At 36.7% G+C, this 19,523-nt stretch overlaps 1 protein-coding gene and 1 long non-coding RNA gene across 2 annotated transcripts in view; one reads left to right on the top strand and one right to left on the bottom strand.

The window, feature by feature from the left end:
* col28a2a (collagen, type XXVIII, alpha 2a) overlaps positions 1–19,225 on the bottom strand; it is a 41,499-nt gene extending 22,274 nt beyond the window's left edge. The window contains exons 1-11 of the mRNA XM_067444514.1: positions 19,106–19,225; positions 16,541–16,696; positions 11,598–12,172; positions 10,114–10,134; positions 9,739–9,798; positions 6,079–6,132; positions 5,854–5,898; positions 5,076–5,102; positions 4,935–4,979; positions 4,799–4,843; positions 2,982–3,035 (exon numbers count right to left, since the gene is read on the bottom strand). Coding sequence (XP_067300615.1) covers positions 2,982–3,035; positions 4,799–4,843; positions 4,935–4,979; positions 5,076–5,102; positions 5,854–5,898; positions 6,079–6,132; positions 9,739–9,798; positions 10,114–10,134; positions 11,598–12,172; positions 16,541–16,685 — 1,071 coding nt within the window. The 5' untranslated portion in view covers positions 16,686–16,696; positions 19,106–19,225. The remainder of the gene's footprint in view (positions 1–2,981; positions 3,036–4,798; positions 4,844–4,934; positions 4,980–5,075; positions 5,103–5,853; positions 5,899–6,078; positions 6,133–9,738; positions 9,799–10,113; positions 10,135–11,597; positions 12,173–16,540; positions 16,697–19,105) is intronic.
* LOC137075671 (uncharacterized) overlaps positions 1–19,523 on the top strand; it is a 36,451-nt gene that overhangs the window by 4,241 nt on the left and 12,687 nt on the right. The window lies entirely within an intron of this gene.

Below are 19,523 nucleotides of genomic sequence, written 5' to 3' on the forward strand. Positions count from 1 at the left end.
CAGACGTAACCATTGTATCTTGAAAGAAATAAAGGATTAGTTCACCTACAATGCAGTGATATAATTTATTCATACTCATGTTGTTCTAAATCAGTATGTTGTTATTTTTTTCATTGAAAGCAATGACAAAGAAAAACAATTCATAGTGACCATGACTGTGAATCCCCCCCCACCACACACACACACACACACACACACACACACACACACACACACACACACACACACACACACACACACACACACACACACACACACACAAATTTGTGTCCTCATAAACCACATAAACAGGCTCACACACACACACACACACATACACACACACACACACACACACACACACACACACAGACACACACACACCCACACACACACACACACACACACACACACACACACACACACACACACACACACACACACACACACACACACACACACACACCATTAAGGGTCACAATACCCAGACTACTGAACCCATGCAATAGCTTTCTGTATGTAAACAGATCAAAATATATTGAAAAGTTGAGGAAATTCTGAAAGAAATTCATTGTTCAGTGAACTACCTTTAAAACGAGTATGACTAATGGTTAGAAAATTTGAAATACACTGTAAAGGATGCAAACTTTTTTTTAACATAAAAATAAACACTGGCCTAGAAACACAATGGCCGCGTTTCCACTTTTAGGCCAAAGGTGGGCGTGTTAGTGCGTGCCAGGGCCGTGTTTCCTGTCACTTCTGAGGCTTGATTGGGCCGTTTGATCGGGCCTCGTCTGGGCTTCCTCGGGGCCAACGACCAGGGTTTTTTGGCACGCCGAATACCTTGGTCCAAAGGGGGCCAGCTCGGGCTTGAAGAGTGTTTATGAACAAAGGCAGAGTTTATCTGAGTCTGTAGACAGCAGCGCCACAGACTATTTCAGAAGCCAGCTAACTTCAGCATTAAAGACTTTTAAAATCATTTTAGTTCAAAGCTCACTTTCAGAAAGCAGCGAGTATTTGAAATTACTTCTGTTTGAGATCCGATGTGGATTCTGATCACCGTATGAGGCAGAAATATTTATATGCGATGCAAAAGACTATGCACGCTAACCCTTATAGTAGTAAACATGGTATATATGAAGAAACCAGGCAAATCATATAGGCTATCACAATCGTGTATTTATTGTATCTGTCAGTACGTCTCGTCTCTTTATCTAAAGACTATCTGATATCCATATTAAGCTTCGCATTTTTCATAAGATAAAGCAACTCAGTTTTTTCGGGACCTCCCTCTGTTTCTCTGACTGAAAATATGTAACTGTATTGGGACTGTCACTGAGAGAGTGCTAAAGCTCCCTGGGTTGCATTTATAGTGGAAAATGAGTAGAAATGATTGTTCTTTCTAAATGTGATGTAAACATACTGTCCTGTCCTGTGACAAACAAACAAACAAAAATGAGACCGATAAGACTCAAAACCCATATGAGACTGAATAAGTACATGTGTTCTCTATTCTTTTGTGAAATAATGGTAAATGTCTCTTTATTTCTGTGGGACTAATGTTCCGTCTTGACACATTAATTCTAGCCTGACTTGGTCATACTTAATTCTAGTGAGAATGTGAGTCTGAGCTGCTCCATTGGGCTGTGATTATGGGGCGTGTTTCAACCGAACCAGGAAAGACCTCAATTGGATAGACCAACAACCAATCAGAGCAACGAAGCGACGCATTGTCAAATGTCAACAGAGCTCAACTGCACTGTGTTGTCAAGTCCACGTTTTTTTCCGCGGGTTATTTTCTATGTCCGCGGGTTGAAGCGACTATTATGTGATATATAGACCCATGAGTGCGAATTTTAGCAGGCAACCTTCCCAAAATAACACCAATTTTACCCCCCAAACACCATTCTCCCCCAAACCTGCAACCCTGTCTGCACGCGCGCTGAAATAAACGATCTTAGCTGGTGTTGTAAAAAAATAAAAGAATTTAATGATACACAGAGTACTTACCCAACATGATCATCATTTTTGAGAGAAATTGTGAAGGCGAATGCATATAGAAACAAGCTCTCCGTTTAGGATTCGGACAAATATAATCCAAAACCCTTTGATGACGTGCATGATTACGTCATCTGTCCGTCATCGTCTAAAGCCCGCCCTGACGATTTCATTTGTCAGAACAGTTTCTGTTCGGGGATAATTACTCCTCTATGAATCGAGGCCAGACCAAACCGCCCGACCTAAAAATTTTGTGGGCGGGGCTAAGTTCGGCTGGCATACAGGCTACATTAATTCATTAAGATCAATGTATCACGTAGTATCGTAAAACTGTGGTAAAACATTGATAACATCCTTGGGTTTTAAATCTTTAAGTAAACAACAAAAATACCAACAAACGGACGCTTTTATCATGTTCTTTTTGGGATCTCACTAGTTTCCAGGGATTTCTTTCTGATTAGTTTTTTGATAAATCTCTTCCATTAGTTGGGGACATGATGGCTTTGTGTGAAGTTGTTCCAGAGAGGCGGGTTTTAGTGACGCGATGCAGAGCTTCTGACCTGATGGTGGAAACACAGCGTGTGCTAAAGGTCTGAGTCTATTAAGCCCATCCCGGCCCTTTAAAAGCAATAGTTCGCACTGGCCTGACAGTAGAAAAGAGGCTAATGGAGTGAAAGCCTTATGTGAGACTCTTTTGTCTCTATTCTGCACCTGTAACCTTCAGAGTGCATCAATTAGTCGAAAATGGACATGAATATGTCCTTCTAAAGAAATGTGAAGTAAACAACTGAGAATGCATCAGTAATTCTCATTCACGTTGGCATAAACATGCTAATGAATGTTATCTAATGGATTTAGCAAACCAACAGCTCCAACGCGTTGGTTTTCACATGCACGCTATCATGCTGAACAAGTCATGGGAAACTGTGAAATTTTTCCAGGTGTGCTTGTTAGACATGATGAGAATTTTTCAGGATAATGGTTTGTGATTATAAGGCACAGACCTTCTTTCCCTGTAGGCCCTCTGGTCCGATGTCACCCTGTGGTCCTGGTAAACCCTGCAGGGGAAACATGAAAAAGTAGCATGAACATTTGAGTGATGTCTCTAGGGATGTGTAGCATTATCTGTTGACACCTAAGCATTATGCTGCTTTACAATGCAGTAAAATACAAGTTTTGATATTTTAATCATATGTTGGCTGAAATTCAAGATGTGTTTGAACATTTATCTTCTCTGAAATAAGATTTAGTTTGAAATAAAGGAATGGTAGGTCTCAGGAGATCAATGCTAAACACAGGTGTAAACAGGCTCCCAAATATTTGCATATTCAGCAGCGAAGGACCGCCTACTCGCCTGTCAATCAAACATAGTGCTACCCCAGCTAACAAAAATAGTCTAAGAACATTTTGTTAACATTATGATTAAGTTATGAAAAAACAATTCCTGAATGTTCTCAGAATGTTGAAATGTCCAATTTTTTTAATGAAAAAAAAAAAAATCTTGACTCGCCCTCATGTCGCTCCAAACCCGTAAGACTTTCGTTCATCTTTGGAACACAAATGAAGATCTTTGTGATTAAATATGAGAGCTTTCTGTCCCTCTATTCAAAGCTACACAACTGACACTTTAATGCTTCAAAAGGTCATAAAGAGATTTAAAAAAATAATCCACACTGTAAAAAAAGGCACATTTTGAACTTTTGCAGTACAATCGACTTGGATGTTTAAGTTGTTTCAACTTAAATTATGTTAAACTGACTTTAAAAAACGAGTTACATCTTGTATAACTAATAAAAACAAGTTTAACATTCCTTAACTTATTTTGATGAGTTAAAACAATGTAAAAACATGTGTTGTCATAACTTGTGCATGTTATTTTTTACAGTGTATATAAATTGAGTGGTTTAGTTCAAATTTTAGAAGAGACTCGATTGCTTTATGATGAACAGATTGAATTTAGGCTTTTATTCACATTTAAACATTGATCAGGGAACATAAACAGAAGCTCGCCGGTTAGAAGCTCACTGGTTCTCACTCGTCAAGTGATCATGCTTGAGCTTACGTTTACCACAACTGATGTGTGAGTTGATGAATGTTTATATGTGAATACAAGACTAAATTCAATCTGTTCATCATATAAAGTGATTGAGTCTCTTCAGAAAATTTGGACTAAACTGCTCAATTCATATGGATTAGTTTTATGATACTTTCTGAATACTTTTAATATTATGATACTTTTCTTTACTCTGTATGAACTTTTTGAAGCATCAAAATGCCAATTGTGTAGCTTTTTGATTTCATCAAAAAGATCTTAATTTGTTTTCTGATGATGAACGAAAGTCTTACGGATTTGGAACAACATGAAGGTGAGTAATTATGACAGAATTTTCATTTTTGGAGAAACTATCCATTTAAGGAAACATTCAATTTTTTATCATTAATTTTTATCTACAACCCATTATGGGAATATTACTTTTACATTTTCCCTGAACAGTCTGAAACAAGCAGCAACATTTAAAACATGTTAGATGATGTTTCAGATGTTTCATGAATGATGTATGGTATAAATGTTTTTATGCTTACATTTTGAGAATATTAAAGAATAGATAACATTGAACGAAAGCTGTATTAATGTTACTGAAAGTTCGTAACTCTTTGAGAGATCCTTGCCATAACGTTCCCTGTTAGCTGCGACAACATTTTAAAAGTTCAAGGCTTAAACTTTGAAAGTTATTGCTTTAAAAGAAAACAGTTCACAGTATACAATTTGATATACAGACTGATGTGAAATGTTTTGTTTGACAAATGTATAATCACATACCTGCAAACCTCTGGACCCTTGTGTGCCAACTGGACCTTCAGGACCCTATCAGATGGTACAATACAAGATTTGAAACATATACTGCATTATTATGTTCATCACATATTGAAGGAGTGTGCAGAATGCGGCTGCGTACCCGGTCTCCTTTGATTCCTGGGGTACCACATTCACCTCTTTCACCCTGTAGCCATTCAAGAGATGATCATAGTCATGACAATCTCACATAAGTGTGCACTTTAACAGAAATAAGTCATCAATTGTTGCAGGGATTCAGTACCTGCTCTCCTTTGTAGCCTGGTTTCCCCTGTGAGCAAAACAGGAAAACATTCATATATGTTTTTGTTTTAAAAAAATAACCTATTTATTAGTCAGTCATGCTACACGTCTGGATATTTTAAATCATTATAAGAATATAAAAATGCAATTCATACTTAGAATAACTTGACTACACTTTTTAATTTCTGAATTTAAATGTATAATTATATTTTTGTATAAAGTAAAAATGTCTGTGGTGGTGTTACCGTCTAACAAACAATCTTGAAAAAAGTTAGTCAAAAACGTCTAAAATAATATTTTATTAATGTTAGAGTAAAGCAGTGTTTAAAATAAAAAATAACTTCTGTCTACCAAATAAAAGTCAGTGTGATGCAATCAGAAATACATGACAAGAAAACAAAGAACATAACTTAAGAAAACTATAAGCCTTATGGTCAGTAAATGTTTTTTTACATAATTAGTTCACATTGTCTATATAGTAATATACATATATTATATATAAAACATATTCAAATTATATATTTTCTAACATGTTAAACACTTTTCTTTGAATGCCTAGATTGTAAGCAATATAGTGTATTCAATAATAATATTTGATGCATTGAAATTTGATTTGTTTTTATTTTTGTGTGTGATGATCACACCACCACACATTAGAGTACTTACATGTTTAATTTTACCCAAATACATTAGGTTTTCAATCATGTAGCACAATACTTAGATAATACGTAGATAAAGTAGTGATTTTTGTGGATAGATCCCACCCATCAGCCACTCACCTCTGTACCCTCACGACCAGGAAGTCCACTCAAACCCGGATCACCCTAACAAGAGCACAAAAGAGTTACAGTACAGTCTGTCATTATTGATTCCTTTACTGCTGAATCTGAAAAGTGAAATCTAAATAGAAAAATTAAGAGATAAATAGACAACTATATAATATATACTCCCATGTACATCAACAAAAGCAGCCACATGCCAGACAGAATGACAGAAATTCTGACCTTATGACCTTTAGCCCCAGGGGTCCCGTCCTCACCTGGGCGACCTTTCTTTCCCTGCCGGAGAAACGGGAGAAAGTGAGTAGCAGTGTTAGTTCTGCTCTAATGTTTGCTTAGGGAGTGAAAAAAAGGGAAGGACCTCATATTTCTAAAGCTTATTGGAGCTGACCAATCAATTCTGTGCTTGCACTTTGGCAAGTGGCCTTTTCTTATGTCAGTATATTTTCCATCCTCATATTTTTATCCATCCTTTGGAATAACGCATAAAAAACACTGGATGGAAATGGCAAGATGCGCATAAATTCTAAAAAATGTGCTTGCATGTGCACGCTCAGTTGAGGATACATTTTTTTTATCCAATAAGAAAGCATGCACTACGATGAAATATAATAAACTATAATGGAAACACATTTAATGAATAAATCCCTTGATTCACAACAGAAAATCTCATGTGACTTTGGCTGAACAGAGGTGATTGGATTACTGGCGTAACCAGCAGACCAATTTCATTGACCAAAATAATTTGGTTTATTTCCCTCCCAGAAGTGTCTCGCATGATTATGTACCCAGACATCTGAACACAAGATAACATTGACTGCGTTTTTTACGTTTCACCTGTCAACTCTGAGACGCAAGTCATTTATGATGGAGGAAAAGTGGCTTATTGCAGAAACTTCAATTTTATTACAAATATTTTGCACCAATTTCCTGGGAAATGACGGTTTTGTTTTCTTGAACACATGGATTGAAAATTGTGCTTTATCCACAAATGTTTTATTCAGTATTCAAATTTTCCACATAAGGTAAATTCACAGCTTTGGATGCAAACATAGAAAATGTTATTTTAGTATTTAGATTATATTATGCTATTTATTGATATTTTGAATTAGCTTTTTTCAGTTTTCATTTTAATTTTAGTTTGTATTATCTCTCTTTTGTTTTGTTTTATTTTATTCAGTTATTTATTTATTTATTTATTTATTTATTTCAGTTTTAGTTTGTCTTTTTAGTAGTTCAACTTATTTCATTTAGTTGCTAAGGTAAAATTTCTAAATTAAATTTAAGTTTAAGTTTTCATCAAATACTTTTTTCTATTTCAGCTTAGATTTAATTTAATGAAAACATTTATTTGTCTATAGTTTTAGTTGAGATTAACCTGGGATGCACGATATATCGGCCACTATATCGGCATATCTGCCGATATATAATCAGTTTTAATGTATCGGCCTGATAAGAGAACTTGTCCGTTATCTTAAAGCCTTAAATAATGGATTATTTCCTTCAGATGCGCACTGTTCGTCTTAAATTGTTTGAAATGTGACTGGAATCACTTCAAAAAGGGAAATACAGTGCAAGTGCAACATGTGCAGCGCAAGTCTGTCATATATGCTGTATAAAATTGCATCCAGGCTCTCAAAAATTGTATATAAATTACCAGCTACCGGTTATCAGCTTTCCAAGACAAAGATGTATCGGTTATCAGCCAAAATGTTCATATCGGTGCATCCCTAACAATAACAACACTGGTTTATGTTTCTAGCCTAGCAAGTATCTGTTTATAATTGTTCCCAGAAGTTAGTTAAATATGACAAAACCTCCTATTAGCAATTTATAGCAGTTTTATTTAAATTAAAAAATAAGATGTAAAATATCATGAATTGCTTTATTGTTCAAATGAAGCGATTCATTAAAATGAATGTAGCCTCTCAGTTCTATGAATAAACACCTGGTCAGCATTACCTGCCTCAGTCGAAGCAAAAGTGCAGGCCAGAGAACGTTAAACTAATGAGAGCTATTACTGAGGCCTGTCATTTATAGCCATGAGAATGTGAGGAATCCCTGAGTGGTAAAAGCACCTGTGGATAATGATGGTTAGGCGTCTGTCGCTGAATAACTGACTCTAACGTGATCCGCCCTTACACACACTACAGGTTAAGCTGTTAAAAGAGGAGTCAGTGTCATCTCAACTCAATCTGAAGTTGTTCAGTGTACCCATGTTTTTTAAAATCCATATCACTTACGGTATCAAACTCAACTCAAAGTAGTAATTTTGATGACTATTTGTCACGGAAATCCAAAAATGCTAAATAACTGCAATTATAAGGACACAAAGTATAAATGTTACTATATATTAACCTATCACAGACAGGTATGGCAAAATGTTCATTTTGGACCCTTAAGTGTTTTAAAAGTCAAGGTTTTTTTTTTTCAATCATAACATGTAATTACATTCTCTTCACTTTCAACTAGGGATGCGCGATATACCGGTACTGGAAAAATACCGGTATATATTTTATTTAAAACGGTACGATTTCATGATTTGGCACATTTCGGTATATGCTGCTTTTCCGAAGTTCACCGCTAGATGGCAGCGCGCTACCCCAACTGACCCGAAACAACCGGCAAATGTGACAACAACATAGACGGACAAAATGGATAAAGCAGTCGAATCTCACTCAAGATGCCCAAAACGAATGAATAAAGAGAGGAGTAGAAGTGACATTTGTAATGACTTTGCTTATAAAACTGATGAAGAACCATCAAACCTAGCCAAGAAGCATCTGTCACTATCCTGACTTTAAGACTTCTGAAGAGATCGACAGGTCAGTGAATCATTCAAACCATCTCATTTAGACATTTATTTTCTTTTAACACTGATCAACGCACACACATAGCCTAACATAAGATCGAATATCACAATCTCCAGCGTTCGTTTCAACCAATGACATTTAGATCTCATTATATTTGCACGCATACTATTGCACTGTTTACATTCGCGTTAGACACCGCCGACTGTGTTTATGTGAATACTCACTAAAGACGGACATTTGTACATAATTCTGTGTATTTGACTGTTTAAGGAAACTTAATGTGTAATGTGCGAGCGTGACTAAGTGACAGGCGTGTGTGTGTGTGTGTGTGTGTGTGTGTGTGTGTGTCGTTGTTATAAGCTCATGTCTCCTGTAACTATTATTACGATGCTATAAAAAATCTCTTGCGTGTTCAAATGATTTCCGTTATCCGTCCCGAGACGAGCGTGACATGTTGAATCGGATTATGCAGATAGCTTTAGTGTAGTGCGATGTCTTTTGAAACCAGAAGCAATTAGCTAATTTTGAGAGATTTTTGCTGAAATTATTTCTCACAAGAAAGTTTTCAAATGACTGATTTGATGTGATAAGCTTCGCTGATTAATTTACTAATAAACATTTGTGGTAATTTCCCACTTTATAAACTCAAAACTTGCATAATTGTTCTCATTCGCGTGCAATATACCCGCGCTAATATCAGACCTTGTGGTATCGATTTAATATCGGTACTTCGGTATTAGATTGTGGTACCGTACCGAAGCCAAAATTGTGGTATCGAGCCATCCCTACTTTCAACAGACTAAACATAAAAGACTTTTTTGATGAACCTTATTTTGCGTTTTCCCTAAGGTAGTGCTGAGGGGTCCTGACAAACATGATAATTATCCTGACTTTTACAAAGAAAAGTAGTTATCGAAAATGTCAGAACCCTGCCTGTCTCTTCCCACTGTTGACATTCTTTAAAGGAGTCCGTACCTCTTAGGAATAGAAAAAAAGAGGAGAAAAATTTGCCCGTGGGCTTGCATGGAAACACGGCCCCATGTTGAAGGAAGTTTAACGGGAAAATACTTACCGCTGGGCCGCTTGGTCCTCTCTCGCCTTTCTCACAAACACACTTCTGGGACAGAGGACACTAAATATAGAAAAAAGTTCATGTAAAAGCAGTTTTATTTGTTTTTGGTTCAGTAAGCCAGTGATGAGGATATTACAGAGTGAACACACAAATAAAAACACCATATAAAAAGATACCTACATACATACTTGCATACATACATACACACATACACACAGACATGCATACATACACGCACACATGCATGCATATGTATGATTAAACATTTGACTAAATACATTTACTTATCTGTGAGGCTCAAATAAGTAAATATTAGTTTTAAACTTTTAAGTCATTTTTGAATTAACTGATTTATATCAAATATTATATACTCACCCCATCGTTTGCTAGCTGAGCCTGTGTAGAGGAAACAACAAGAAAATTAGATTCTGTCAAAACTATAACTGGGAGATTATTAGCTGCAGTCGTAATTGTTGCTATTTGGCAAAGATTAATTTGTGAGGTTTGGGTTAACATTATGAACAGTCAACATCAGGCCATACATTCATATCTCCCCAGAGCAATAAATGTGATTTAAGGAAACACTATCATTTAACATGCTGAGTCCTGCTTTACACTGGAATTATATCAACATGTTTCTGCTCAAATGAGAAAAATGCTTAGCAGTATAACCGCAGGAATGACAACAAAGATGTATGGAATATATAACCCCAGATGCATGTCAGAAAAGCCATAACGTGCCATGTTTACTGTAATTATAGTAAATAAAGTGGTGTAGAAAAGGTAATTGTTAGGTGTCAGTGGTCCCAAAACACTTGATAAGCAGAACAGAATTATTTCACTGTCAAAGAAAATGCAAATTTCTGTCACTGGGGCGGTACCCTAAGGTACGAAACCGAAAAGGTACTACTATGTACCTTTAAGGTACTTATACGCACTATTAAAGTACTCATATGTACCTTTTAAGGTACTAATATGTACCATTTAGGGGTACATGTATGTACCATATATGTACCATTTAGGGGACAAAGATGTACCTTTTCACTTTTGTACCTTAGGGTACCGCCCCAGTGACAGCACTGTACCTTTTATTCTGAGAGTGTTCTGTACGTTAAATTATCTGATCGTATCTGGTTTAAAAGCTCCAAGACTGACCAGCTCTAAAACCAGCCAAGCAGACCAGAAGAAACTAGCAGAGACCAGCTAACAAACCAATATGAGCTGGTTCAAGTTTTGCAGGATGATAGTCACAGTATTTCACAAGCACAACATATTACTGACACAATATAAATATCAATTTTCCAATTAAGTACAATATCAAAAATCCGGACATTAACGCTTATAACAATAATACTTCACTCTATGTCAGCATTTTTGTGGAATTCAGTCATTTTTAGTAATGAAATAATTTCAATAAAAATAATAAAAGAGCAAGTGAAACAAGAAAATGACTTGTATAAACCGGTTCGTTGTCGTGACATGAGGGTATTGTTACACCCCTACTGAAGTTACCCAATTAACTATGTAAAAAGAGCTCTATGTAGAAATCTCAGTAGGAGTGTTTGTAGATAATGTTTTTTTTTTTTTACCCTTGACAAGCCCTGACAGAATCTGCAGACTTTTTGCATTTCCTGCACTCATTTTAGAGGAAACTGTGGATTTCTGTAGAATGGATTTAAACATGCCAAAAAGTATTCAACAAAGCTCAAAGCTATCTGAAAGCATAATAAAATGATCCAAAATAATGACTCACGTTGCAAGAACGAGTAGAATATGGCCAGATTTGTGTGAACTCTGTGTGCGCCTGCCTATGACATGCTACGTGAGGACAGAATGAGTTATTGTGACACCATACTTACAATCTGAATGATGACTTTTTCCATGACATTCGTGTCCTGCAGATTATACAGGAATTTGGAGGCTGGCGAACTTGCTAGCAGTCTCAGGTTCGCTGTGTTGGCAGGCTCATTGGCAGTATAAGTGATCCCAATTGTGAAGACCTTCACGCCCTGGTTCTTTGCATCAGCCATTGCAGAGAAGATATCAGGGTTTCTGGGATGAAATGACCCATCGGTCAGCAGCAGGGCGATCTTGATGCTTTCTGGGCTCGATTCTTCCACAAATATCTTGGTCATGTTGGTGATGGCGTAGGTGGTGTAAGTGCCGTGGCCGATGTAGGCCATCGGCGCGATACTGTTCTTGAAGTTCTCCGAGCCTCTCCACTGTTTGAGGGTCTGCTCGATTATGACATGGCTGCTGTACTGAAGCAGGGCCGCTCTCCAGCTGAGTTTGCGGCTTGTATCCAAGCGGATGCTCTGGAGGCCTTCTATAATGTCCATAGCAAACTTTTTCTCTTGCTGGTGGTTGTCCTTGGCCGTCTCAGAGCTGTCCAACAGGAAGGCTAACTCTAGACTGCAGTCCTCATCCAGGATGGCTGATGTCACAGAAAACATAATAGCAGAAAGAGAAAAAGAGACATTTTTAAGGAAAGATTCAACTAACAGAAATAATTATTATACCGTAAATTACAGGTAAATTCCCTTTTATTTGATTGAAAAGAGAAATTGAATAGTTACAAAACCAAGGGAATTCACTCCCACTTTATATTCAGTGGCCTTATCCTACTATGTACTTGCATCAAAAAAATAAGTACAATATAGTTAGGGACAGGTGTGGTGGTGTGGGTAAGTTTAAGGCAAGTGTCAACAGTGAAACTTAAATATGTAACTACAGAAATTAATTACAGATGTAATTACATGCAGGTACAAGGGTCCAGCAGATCATTAGTCTACCATACATTATGCAAAACATAAATACATTATGCAAAACATAAATAAATATATAATTAATATTTGATTATGCCAATTTATACCCAGATATGTGGAACATAATGTATTTCTCTGTACTAAGTTTAATATTGTCCTCAATTTACATGGCTATCAAAACTAATTTAAGCCATATATTGTAGCTCCTTTAAATATTTAACACATTGTTTTCATCATCCACCCATCCATCCATCCATCATCCATCCATCCATCAATCTATCTATCCATCCATCCATCCACCCCATTCCATTCTATTCCATCCATTCCCATTCCCATTCCCACTCCCATTCTATTCCATCCATCCATCCATCCATCCATCCATCCATCCATCCATCCATCCATCCATCCATCCATCCATCCATCCATCAATCTATCCATCCATCCATCCATCCACCCCCATTCCATTCTATTCCATCCATCCATCCATCCATCCATCCATCCATCCATCCATCCACCCCCATTCCATTCTATTTCATCCATTCCCATTTCCACTCCCATTCTATTCCATCCATCCATCCATCCATCCATCCATCCATCCATCCATCCATCCATCCATGGCGTCATCTAGTGATGAGGTTGCGAATTGCAATCACCCAACGTTCACTGCTCCCTTTCGGAACACATAGAGAAGCTACAGGGGCTGACACAGGACAAAAATGTTGTCTTAAAGAGCAGAGAGTGACTAGCGCTGTGTGGGTTGGGGAAGTTTGTCCGTTTAGGGCTACTGTAGAAACATGGCGCAAAATGGTGACTTCACTGTAAGAAGACCTGCGGTGCATGTAGATAGAAATGGCTCACTCTAAGGCAGCTTTTCTCAAAGTGTGGGGCGCGCCCCACTGGTGGGGAATAGAGACATGACCAGTGGGGCGTGACAAAGGAGGAAATGTGTTAATTTTTTGTGCCCATCTCTATTAACCTTTTGAGCGGTCCCACATGGGATTTTTATGTCTATGCCCCTGAGAGTACGGACCCACATATGGGATTTAGAATGTTCAGTGACGTGACATCACTGCCAGAATTAAACGGTGGGACATAGAAACATTAAGGTGAAACGTTCTAAAATAACGTTGCCTTAAAATAAAACTCACACTCTAGTCAGCTGACACTTTTAGTCAGCTAAAATATTTTGACTGTACCCATGAAAGGTTTAAATGTGATGTTAATAAAATAAATGTTATCAGGCAAACTTAAAGTCTAGATAATTACTATTTTGTTGGGGTGATTGGGGACAGGTGGGGCTCGGAGCCCTTCCCTACCTCCAAAGTGGGGAATGGCAGAAAAAGTTTGAGAAACACTGCTCTAAGGTAATAAAAACATAAAGGTTCATTATGTAAGGTCTTTATACACCACTAAAAACATTAGTTATATGAAGGTATATATATATTATATTGCATGTCTGTCAATAAATCCTCATAAATACTACACTAAACTGAAATTTAAAAGGCAAATTCAATTCTGAGAAGCGCTCAACCTTGCAATCTATCTGACTATTTACACAAATTATATTTTTACAATTTCATCTAATTATTTTAGGACTAACACTGCTGCCTTGTGTCATTTAAATTGTTAAATATTGTCAATATTGTCCTAAAAACACCATTAATCCCCTAAATCTTCTAATAATCCTGTTTTGACAATAAGCAATGCAATCTGTCATCTGATTTTACTTTTAGCACAGCAGCTCATCAGTCTTCATGTCAGCAGGGACAAGACATGACCTACCAGTCTTAAGCAGATATGAATAATAAATTATGTTCATGCTAGGAAACTGTACAGGATAATGCCTCAGGCCTTCAAAATCATATGGCCAGACATCCTCTAAGAAAGATGGTATTTAGATATGCTGCTGTAGTATGTCTAATATGTCTTAACATGACATTGCATGTTTTAAGGAATAAAAGCTTTATGTGTCTTAGACTGCATGAGATGCACTGATGGTGACCCATGAGGATATGCACATGCATAGTAAGAATTCTTAATGAGTGAGTCTTTGAATCATTAGTTCAGAAACAATTATTTCAGGAACGAAATGCAACGGTTGTAATGTGGTTCTGACAGAGGTGGACAGTATTGAAGTATTTTTACTTTCAAAGTAATTTTCTTCGATGTATATGTCCATCTGTATGTTCTTCTTGTGTAGATATGTTCTTCGATGGAATTTTTTTACTTCACAACATTCCAAAACATAATATTGTATTTTTTACTGCAATACATTTCATATTAAATATAATTTAATACTTAATTACATTAAAAATGTAGTACTGTATACTTTTACTCAAGTAAAAGTAATTCAAAGTTTTACTTGAGTAAGTTTTACAAGTAAGAAAGTACTACTTTTTTTTTGTTTATGAAATGTAGTGCAGTAAAAAGTATGGTATTATATAGTATGCTTTGTAATGTAGTGAAGTAAAAGTTTTCCAAAGAAAACACTTAAACATTTACACTTAAAAAGTATACTTAAAGGTCCCGTTCTTCGCGATTCCATCTTTCAAACTTTAGTTAGTGTGTAATGTTGCTGTTAGAGCATAAATAATACCTGTAAAATTATAAAGCTCTAAGTTCAATGCCAAGCGAGATATTTTATTTAACAGAAGTTCCCTTTCAAAGCCTACAGCGAACGACCGGTTTGGACTACAGCAGGAAGTGCAGGGATGTAATGACGTCACTAGAACCGTTTGTTGACTAACCCTCCGCCCACAAGAACACGCGAAATAGGGGCCGTGGTCTTGTTGTTCTCCCATGTTGAGAAGAGCGCGCATTCAGCGCTTACATCTCCCCGTTATGGTAAGAGGCGGGACCTTTCCGGGCAAAGTGCGCTAAGCTACTGTCCAATCACAACACGGGAAGCGCTGGCCCAATCAGAACTCGTTATGTGTTTCTGAAGGAGGGACTTCATAGAACAAGGAAATCATCAGGCCGTTTTTTAGGACAGAGGAAACAGTGGTGTACAGATAAATAAATTGTGTGAAAAATACTGTTATTTTACACGCGAAACATGAACTCATGTTACATTGCACACTGTAAACATAATCAAAGCTTCGAAAACACGCGAAGAACGGGACCTTTAAAAATTTTCTTGAGTAGAAAGTGAAAATAGTCCAAATCTGTCCGCCTCTGGGTTCTGATCCTTTGAAGGAGCAAAAGCAGACAATAAAAACAGTCTAAAATATAAGTTACATATTAACTTCTTGTTATTTAACTGTTCTATAATATCAATAGGCCTATCACATTTGCAATATGTTTTTCACACAGCACTTGCTCGTGTGATTAGCTTATTGACAACTATGTTTTGAGAAAGTGACTATGTAAGATTCAAACAGTTTAATACAAAAAGGTTTGTAGCCTACTTACAATTTACAGTTAAATTCATTACTGGAGATTAACTGATTTAAAATGTATAGATTTTTTAAATAAAAGTTGCGTTTATAAACCTGTGAAAACAAGTCCCTGGCCTTTAACTTTGCAACACATATTTGTTCCATTATAGGGCTTTTCGCACTTGAAATAGTTTACACTGGGCCATTTTAAACCCTGGGTAAACAGAATGCTGGTTTATCTTGCTTGCTGTATTTACATAAAGACCCTAGCATTGCGCATCCTCATATTATATAGCCAACTGTATCTATCAAGTTTATCCTGAATGGACATTTTGGATCATAAAGGTAACAATGAAACGATCTTTATTCATTCTAATTGTCATGTTCGATTAAGATGATTAAGTGTACAAAGCATGAAAATATGAGGCACGTGATTGGCTGTCAGTTGCTAAGCGTCTACTCATAACATTCTAACACCACATTACACTGTACAAGTTTATAGCTTTTTACACTTGAAATAGTGGTTACACTTTATTATGATTTACACATTCTGTAGACTATACGTTAAAAAGCAAAAAAAAACTGCTCATAGATCTGGTCAGACACATAAAACAATGAGCATGCGTACTGTCACACAACATACTAATATAGACGCCTCACCTTGACCGTTATGTTTTGGCAGTTTGCCTGCTGTCTGTCCTCCGGTCTTGACTCTTGTTGGCCCGGTTCTTTCCTCATAGAAGTCCTGAGCCCAGACGCTCAGCAAACCAAAACACAACAGAGACCAGCTTAATGTGTGAGCCATGACTGCCTCTCCTGCAAAAATAGTAATATATGTGCATTTTATTATAAATATTTCACCCCTAAATCAAAACAGAAATAAGCATGAAGCATTGTTACTGCATTGTAATATTATTTTGAGGACAGTTTCCATTTTGCTTTGAGGCAGGGCCCATTATCCTGCTGAAAGAGGCCACAGCCACCAGGGAATACCGTTTCATTGAAAGGGTTTTACATGGTCTGCAGCAATGCTTAGGTAGGTAGAGCATGTAAAACTAACATCCACATGGATGAAAAGACCCAAGGTTTCCCAGCAGAACATTGCCAAAAGCATCACACTGCCTTCGCCAGCTTGCCTTCTTCCACATAGTGCATCCTGGTGCCATGTTTCCTGTTTCTATGCAGCCCCATACACAACAAACTGTGATGCACTGTGTATTCTGACACTTTTCTATCAGAATCAGCACTAACTTCGTGAGTAATTTGAGCTCCAGTAGCTCATCTGTATGATTGGACCACACGGCCCAGCCTTTGCTCCCCACGTGCATCAATGAGCCTTGGCCGCCCATGACCCTGTCGCCGGTTCACCACTGTTTATTCCTTGGACAACTTTTGATAGATACTGATCACTGCAGACCAGGAACACCCCACAAGAGCTGCAGTTTTGGAGATGCTCTGACCCAGTTGTCTAGCAATCACAATTTGTCTCTTGTCAAACTCGCTCAAATTCTTAGACTTGCCCATTTTTCCAGCTTCTAACGCTTTGAGGACGAAATGTTCACCTGCTGCCTAATATATCCCACCCAAAAACAGGTGCAGTGGTGAAGAGCTGATCAGTGCAATTCACTTCACCTGTCAGTTACATTACATTACATTACATTACAAACAGTGCTGGGTTGTAACTGATAACATTTATTCTGGATTATGATGAACTCAGATTCCAAAAAGGATCATATTATGTTTTTAAAAACTTGTAATCAGACTACAGTTACTTTTTTATTGTTTACACAATATTTTCAGAATGGCAGTAAATTGTTCATCATTTATTGATTCTACCTACTACTACTACTACTACTAATACTACTATCTTTTAAATGTTCTTTTTTATATAAGCCTTCTGCTATATCCGTTCAGAAGGTCTTTCGGGTTTGTGGAATTGCACACACAGCCCGCATCCAAAATCCCATACTCTCTTGAGTAGGTACTTATTTTGTATAAGTAATTACTTCACAGCCGATAAAAAGTATGTTCAATTTAGTATCAATGTGTGTAGTATGAATGTAATCTGGATGTACTACATCCTCCATGCTGTCATTATCATGGGACCTATAGCGTCAGTTACAATGCTTAACTGCCATTCATAAATCTTCTCCCGTGGCCTCATGGGATAGTAAAGTGTTCATTGTGTGCAAACTTTAGAATCTCACCGGAAGTAGTCACTCATCCGGGTAATTAAAAATTTAAAAAAATCTCTTTATATGAGTATATTGTTGATTCAGGCATTCTTCACATTAAGTTTTTCACCTATTATAGAGAAGTATGCGATTTCAGAGCCATTAGTCATTCTTTTTCCCAACATTGCATATCAAATCAACTCCAGATAAACACTTGAATTATTATTTGAATTACCCCCCAGTGAGGCATCTAACCATAATTTAGTGTCTTTGGAAGGCTTTTGTCTTTCAAACACATGAAAATGTACAAATTCACATTATTTCATTACATACAGGGATTTGTCAGCTGAACCTGTTTGACCTGATTTACTAAATAAGATCAATAATCAAGATGATAATAAATAATAATAAAATTAAGTTCACAGTTCTTTGATGCCAGTTAAAGATCACATGAAATGCAGGTAAACAAATATGTTTTTAAAAATCTGTTTTACAGTGTTTTATAGTGTTTTAAAAAGTGTTTATATGTTGTATATATATATAATATATGCATATTCCATATATTTATTTATTTATTTATTATTATTTAATTATTAGCTTTTCATTAAACTCATGAATCCCAGTCTGGGAAACTCTAAAAGTATTCTAACCTAAAAGTAATCCAAAAGTAGTCAGATTATATTACCTTAAATGTGTAATGTAACTGATTATATTAATAACTACAATTTTGTCTTGTAATTTGGAATTAGAAACCGACTACAATTTGTGGGTAATCTACCCAGCACTGATTACACAGTACAGTGTTTACAGATTAACGGATCATGAAAGTCTTTGTTGCACTGACTACTTTTACAGTGATGTTTTCTTTTGTACTTAATACATGATAAAACCCTTTAAATAATGCAAATGACATATTATGCAAAATACCTTTTCTTATTTTTTCTGTAAATATTTCACTTAAAAAACGGCAATAAAGGAAGCTTATTTTTATTAGATGTAAAAAAGTTAACATAATTTGTAAGCATTTGATGAAGATATGGCAATGACTCACCTTTGGCAGCAAAGCCTCTTGCCACAAGCAAGCAGCCCAGGTGTGCAGCTCAGCGTTCCTCGGGTGATGTGTGTGTGTGTGTATGTGTGTGTGTGCGAGTGAAGAAGACTCTGAAGAGAAGAGCAGTTCTGTCTGAGTGAACAGAAGTAGACGGCTTCCTCTGGCTGCATCTGGGACTGTCACTCCCACTTTTAAGGGGAGGAGGGCCCAACAAACTCTTTAGTTTTGCATCCCTGCACTTTTATTACTTTTTGTGAGTGCAAAAGTGTACTATAAAAAAGTGTGCAAAAGTGCAACTTTTCCAGGTAATGTTTTTTTTTTTTTTTTTTTTTTAAAGATTCAGATCATTAAATGCAGAATTGAGCCAAGAATTCAGTCATTATTTACTCATCCAAACCCATATGCGTTTTCCCCCCAT

Source organism: Pseudorasbora parva, chromosome 5, assembly GCF_024679245.1.
Source record: "Pseudorasbora parva isolate DD20220531a chromosome 5, ASM2467924v1, whole genome shotgun sequence".
NCBI classification, from domain to species: domain Eukaryota; kingdom Metazoa; phylum Chordata; class Actinopteri; order Cypriniformes; family Gobionidae; genus Pseudorasbora; species Pseudorasbora parva.